At 39.0% G+C, this 6,158-nt stretch overlaps 1 protein-coding gene across 3 annotated transcripts in view; it reads left to right on the top strand.

The window, feature by feature from the left end:
* Positions 1-6,158, top strand: part of Mms19 (MMS19 homolog, cytosolic iron-sulfur assembly component) — a 28,318-nt gene that overhangs the window by 4,291 nt on the left and 17,869 nt on the right. For 2 of the 3 annotated variants that reach the window (XM_015494582.1, XM_015494581.1), the window contains exon 2: positions 5,807-5,855. The exons of the other annotated variant lie outside the window; for it this stretch is intronic. In XM_015494582.1, the coding sequence (XP_015350068.1) occupies positions 5,807-5,855 (49 nt within the window). The remainder of the gene's footprint in view (positions 1-5,806; positions 5,856-6,158) is intronic. 3 annotated transcript variants of the gene reach the window in all.

Genomic DNA, 6,158 nt, shown 5'->3' with positions numbered 1-6,158 from the left:
CCCCGCCCCATACTTTTTAAAAAAATTTTTTTAGTTGTAGATGGACACAATATCTTTATTTATTTATTTTTATGTGGTGCTGAGGATTGAACCTAAGGCCTCACTCATTCGAGGCAAGTGCTCCACCACTGAGCTACAACCCCAGGCCTCCCCACCCGTTTCATTTAATTTTTTATTGGTTCTTTTTAGTTATACATGACAGTAGAATTCATTTTGACATAATCATGCAAGCATGAAATATATCTTGTTCTAATTCAGAACCCCAGTACCTCTCCTTCCCCTTTCCTGTCTCTACTCCTGCTCTCTTCCTTCCCTTTTTATTTTGAGACAGGATCTCCCTAAATTACCAAGCCTGACCTTGAACTTGAGATCCTCCTGCCTCACCTTCTGGAGTCTAGGATTATAGGCATGTGTCACCTTACCCAGCATTGATTATTTTAATGTCACTCTGCCCCACCAAACTGTGGGCTTCTTAAAAGCTCCCTGTCATTGGGCATGGTGTCACACACCTTTAACTCCAGCAACTTAGTGGCAGAGAAAGGATTGTAAATTAGCCACACCCTGTCTCAAAATTTAAAAAGGGCTGGGGATGTGGCTCAGTGGTAAAGCGCCTTTGGGTTCAATCCCCAGTACCAAAACCAACAAAAAACCTCCACAAAACTCCCTGATATATTTCTTTTCTTTTTTTCTCTGGTACTGGGAATTGAACCTAGGGGCACTTTACTACTGAGCTACATCCCCAACCTTGTTGTTTTTTTGGTTTTTTGTTTTTGGTTTTTTTCATTTTGAAACAGGGTCTCACTGAGTTGCCCAGGATATCCTCAGTTCTACTCTCTCAGGTATCTGGGATTATAGACATGTGCCACCACACTTTATTCTCTGCTGTATTTATATCTTTTTTTGGTGTCACCCAGGGGCACTTAACCACTGAGCCACATCCCCAGCCCGTTTTATTTTTTATTTTGAGATAGGATCTTACAGAGTTGCTTAGAGCCTTGCTAAGTTGCTGAGGCTGGTCTTGAACTTGTGATGCTCCTCCCTCAGCCTCCAGAGTCGCTTTATAGGTGTGCACCACTATGCCCAGTTGCACTTCAGCAATTTTAAATGAACAATTCAGTTGTTTTTTTGTTTGTTTTTAATATTCACAGTGTTCCATAATCTAAAAATTCAGTAACATTCTCATCAACACCAAAAAGTAGAAGGCTTTTGGACAACAGTCACTATTCACTATATAGTCTGGTTATAGAGATGAAAAGAAGGTTTCATATATGAAAGACATTTCTGAGGTGAACTGAAATAGATATTTAATTTAGTCTCCTCTGTGAAAATATCCCCAAAATACCAATTCTAGTTTTTTGCCAGCTTATTTCCCATTTTCCTTAATCTTTCTACTGTGCTATCGCCTTATTATTTTTTCCTAATTGTGTACTATTATACTCCTCCCCTTTTTAAATGTACTGCATAATTCAAGATGGGATCCTTATGAAAGTTTTGAAGACTAAAAGGCTCCACCAGGAGAGTTCACTCAAGTATTGGGATGCAAGGAATCATGTGCAAGTGAATGTTTCTTTGTAACAATAAGATTTCACACTGATGTATGCTGAATGCTGAAGAAGTTATTTTTAATCAGAAAATTTGAGTGGGAGTTGACTTTAGGGGCATAATGAAACTTTCTTTGCTGATAGAAATATTATTAGTATTTTAGTGGGTTTTTTTTTTTTTTTTTTTTGGTAGTGGGGATTGAACCCAGGGTTGCTAACCACTGAGCCACATCCCAGCCCCTTTTTGTAATTTATTTAGAGACAAGATCGCACTGAGTTGCTTAGGGCCTCGCTAAGTTGAGGCTGGATTTGAACTTGCTATCCTCCTGCCTTGGCCTCCTAAACCACTGGGATGACAGGTGTGTGCTACCGTGCCTGGGGTAGAGTACTCTTTTATGGTTCAACCAAGACAGGTATTTCTCTTCATGAAAGTATTACACTTAAGGAATCAGACATGGAACTCAACCATCAATTCCTTGGTTGGTTTGTCCTATGAGTCTGACTCCTGCCCCTTCCCCCAACCCTACAGCCTGCTCATTTTTTCCCTTGGCTCTTTCTCAGGAGCTAGGGCAGCAGCTGGGCCTTCCACATCCTGGCACAAGCAGGGCTAAGAGTGCCTGATGTCTACATTGGTGCCAGTCACGAGCTGTGAATCCTAACTAGAGCTCTCCTTTCCTCAGTCTGGTTGGACTTCTCCTTACTTTAGTGCCAGAGTAAGCCTCTGTCAAGCTCAGCTCACAGCTGTTACCCTGAGGCCAGAGACTTAAGGAGAATTGGAAGCTTAGGAGTTTGTTCTCAAGCCTCCCCCACCCCTACTTTTTCCCTTGTTAGCAAGAGGTAACTAGCTAAGGTCCTGCATTTAGAAGTAGGTGAGTTAGGAACCCAGAACAGGTTCTTGAAAGTAATTCCCTTCATATCTATCATACCATCATTAGCTAGAACTCCTCTTTGTTACTCTCTGTTAATCAAACCCTTATGAAAATAACCTTTTGCTCCTTGTTTCTCCCTTGAAATTGTAAACTAAAAAGCTTCTGTTAAGTCTTCCTGTTACTTTTGTACGGCTAAAATTGTTAAGTAATATATTTACCTGGTGCAACACTGAAAAAGTGCCAAAGCACAATACAGCAAGAAGTGTCCCTCCAAGATGGAATGCAGAGTGTAACTAGTGTATAACATACCCTCACCTGAAGAGGGCAGGGAAAAAGAGCTGACCTAGGTGACTTTGGAAAACAGTATTTTATTTTATTTTTTAACACCAAGATCAAAATTGTATGTAAACTACTGTGTTTGATTGATAATTCTAAATATAATTTATGGCCTATACCAGGAATGAACAAATTGTAAACAATAGATAATGGGAATCAGCTTTCTCACTGTCAGATAAAGAAATTATAAGTAAGCAAAGGGGGAAGGCTAGGATGAAACCGATAGTCCTGGATTAGAGTCGGAGACTTTAATATGATCTTCAGATTAGCTTAATATATATGCACACATAGAGAAATAGTGATAAAAAAATTGTGTAATGTAGGTTAGGATGCATACATATATTTCCCAGCTTTCTGTGCTCAGCAGGCTTAGAAATAGTGTCATCTTAATAACAATGAGCACATCCGTGCTCAGATCTTGGTTTCTAAATGCCATTTTCAAAACAACAAACAGGGCTTCTTGAAGAAAAGGCTGATTCTGGGGTAGAGCAGGGAAATTACAAGATGAACCTGTACTATTTTGTAGGGCTAGAAAGTAAAAAAAAAAGTGCTCAAGAAATTTCTTAAAAAGGGAGGGGGGCCTATCAAAGGAACATAGGAGCCAACCTTAAGTTCAATGGCCAAATATGGAACAATTTGAGCTACAATATAAGTAACCTTTTATTTATTGGGCATTAATAAATTGGATTGTATTTATTGAATTGTTACCCAAAATATAAAAGTCTATGTGAATCTATACTGATATAATAAATAGCTGAATTCTTTTTACATTTTATGTTATTTTGGTACTTGCAATTGAATCCACTGAGCCATATCCTCAGTCCTTTTTATATTTTATTTTGAGACAGAGTCTCACTAATTTGCTGAGGCTGGCTTTGAACTTGAGATCCTCCTGCCTCAGCCTCCCAAATTGCTAGGATTACAGGTATGTGTCACCGCACCTGGCCTGAATTTTTTTTAGAAGAATTTAAAATAATACAGGTAGATACTCCTCTCTCCAGGAGCTTATTCTTTCTGTCGTCCTTGAGTGGGGCTAGACTTAAAGACTCTCTTGTAAAGAAAAGAGTATCAGAAAGGAAAATAATAGCTACATAGTACAGAGACCTGGTGGTTGTACCTTGACTGAGTGATCAAAGCCTCACCAGTGGTAGAGAATCCATGTGGGTAACTTGTACCCTTGATGTGACCTGAAGAAAAGAGTACTTCATCTCTTTGAAATTCTTGAAAATCCCAGTTTAGACATGAGGAAAGCATCAAACAAATCCAGGTTGAGGGACATTCTTCTATAAAGTACTTCTTTTAAACTATTAAGGTCATGAAAAACGAGGAAAGGTAAGAAAATTTCACAGAGTAGAAGGCAGTAGGGACTCAGGATGGCTAATGGCAATGTAGTATCCTTCACTGGAAAAATGGCATTAGTAGGAAAAATGGCATTAGTAGGAAAATCTGGTGAAATTTGAATAAAGCCTGGAGTTTAGTTAAAGGCATGTGTGTGCCAGTACTAATCTCTTAGGTTTTTGTCTTTCTGGTCCTGGGGATTTAGTCCAGGGGCGTTTTATCACTGAGCTATGTCCCTAGCTCTCTTTATTTTGGGACAGGGTCGCACAAGTTGCTTGGAGCTGCACTGTGCCATTGAGGCTAGCCTTGAACTTGTTATCTTCCTGCCTTAACCTCTCGAGTCGCTGGGACTACAGGCATGTGCTGTCATACCGGGCAGTCTCTTAATTTTAACAAATGTATATGGTTTGAGAAATGTAGCATATAAGATTTTAACATTAGGGGAAATTGGGTAAGGGTTATATAGCAACTTTTCTATAAATCTAAAATTATTCCAAAATAAAATGTTTCAGTGAAAAGTCTACTGCTGTTGCTGAGTACAATGGTACCCACCTGTAATCCCAGCAATTTAGGAGGCTGAGGTGGGAGGGTCACAAGTTTGAGGCCACCCTCAGCAACTTTGCAAGATTCTATCTCAAAAAGTAGAAAAGACTGGGCAAGTTGCTTAGCAGTAAAGCACCTCTGGGTTTAATCCCCAGTACCAAATTTAAAAAACAAAACAAAAGTCTACTTCTCAATCCCTGGCTATTCATTGTCTTTCTGAGATAATATTATTCTTTCCTGCTATGTCTTTCAGACATGTAAATAAATGTAAATGAGAACATCCCCTCTCCCTCTCAAAACAATGATCTGTACATATTCTATGCACTATTTTTTACCCCGTGCTGCATTCATGTATTTATTTCGCAGTAGTGGGAATCCAACCCAGGGCTTTGTACATGCTAATCAAGAGCTCTGCCACTGACTGAGCTACATCCCCAGCCCTTCTTATTTTTATTTCTCACTAAGTTGTCCAGTTTGCCTGGAACTTGTGATCCTCCTGCCTCAGCCTTCTGAGTAACTGGAATTTCAAATGTGCACCACCTTGCCCAGCTATTATTCTGCTTTTAGATGTTCCATTATTAGTGTGTATAGAGCTGCTTCGGTGTTGTTTCAAATCTTGGCTATTATGAATAATGCTTCAGTGAACTTGGGAGTGCAAACATCTCTTCAGATGTAGATTTCATTTCCTTTGTATATATTCCCAGATTTTTTTTTCTAAGTTTATAAATAGGTATGTGTTCATTTATTCTCTCTCTCTCTCTCTCTCTCTCTCACACACACACACACACACACACACACATATACAAATAGGATTTCCCCCTACTATGTCTACAGTCTCTTATATAAATATGGGATGGTTTTTAATTTCATAATACTAACTTTGTACCCAGCTATCTTAACAAATTATTTTATTTTTTATTTCTCTTGGGTTTATTATAAATAATTTCCAAATGATTTACTTTCTCTTTAGTTTTTATACTGAAAGCTGCATATCTGAAGTGTTACTGTAACACTTCTTATCTAGGAAGGGGTTCTTGGCAAGTGCAGTGGGCCCCATGGTATCACACCTAGGGTAGGCAGGAAGCACTGGTATTTAGAGCGATGGAACCCTGTAATAGGGGTTTTATTTTTGTTTTTTCTTAATATCTTTTTCATAGTTTCTTTGTCTGTTTCCTCTAGATGTGAAATCTGGCAGCTACACAGTGTTACAAGTGGTGGAAGCCCTTGGGTAAGAGTCTTTGTTCTAGAATGCTCTTCTAGCCCTGCCTATGAACTCTGAGAAAATTATTTTTATGCATTGCTGCTTTCCTGGAGCCCGAATTTCCTCCATATCCAAAAACCCCTTTCTATCAGTATTTCAGACTAAGCTTACATCTTTGAATTGTTCTGAAAAGATACCATGTCTGACTAAAGCTTAAGGTAGTGTTAGGAAGCACACAACTTGTAGGTACACAGCTCCACAAGTTGGGCCTGGTGGTTGGTTGAAGGCCATCCACTGTTGTTTAATTAGAGCAAGAATACCTTTTGTATT

The sequence above is a fragment of the Marmota marmota genome, unplaced genomic scaffold, assembly GCF_001458135.2.
Source record: "Marmota marmota marmota unplaced genomic scaffold, marMar, whole genome shotgun sequence".
Taxonomy (NCBI): domain Eukaryota; kingdom Metazoa; phylum Chordata; class Mammalia; order Rodentia; family Sciuridae; genus Marmota; species Marmota marmota.
This window is presented reverse-complemented; position numbering and strand designations above follow the sequence as displayed.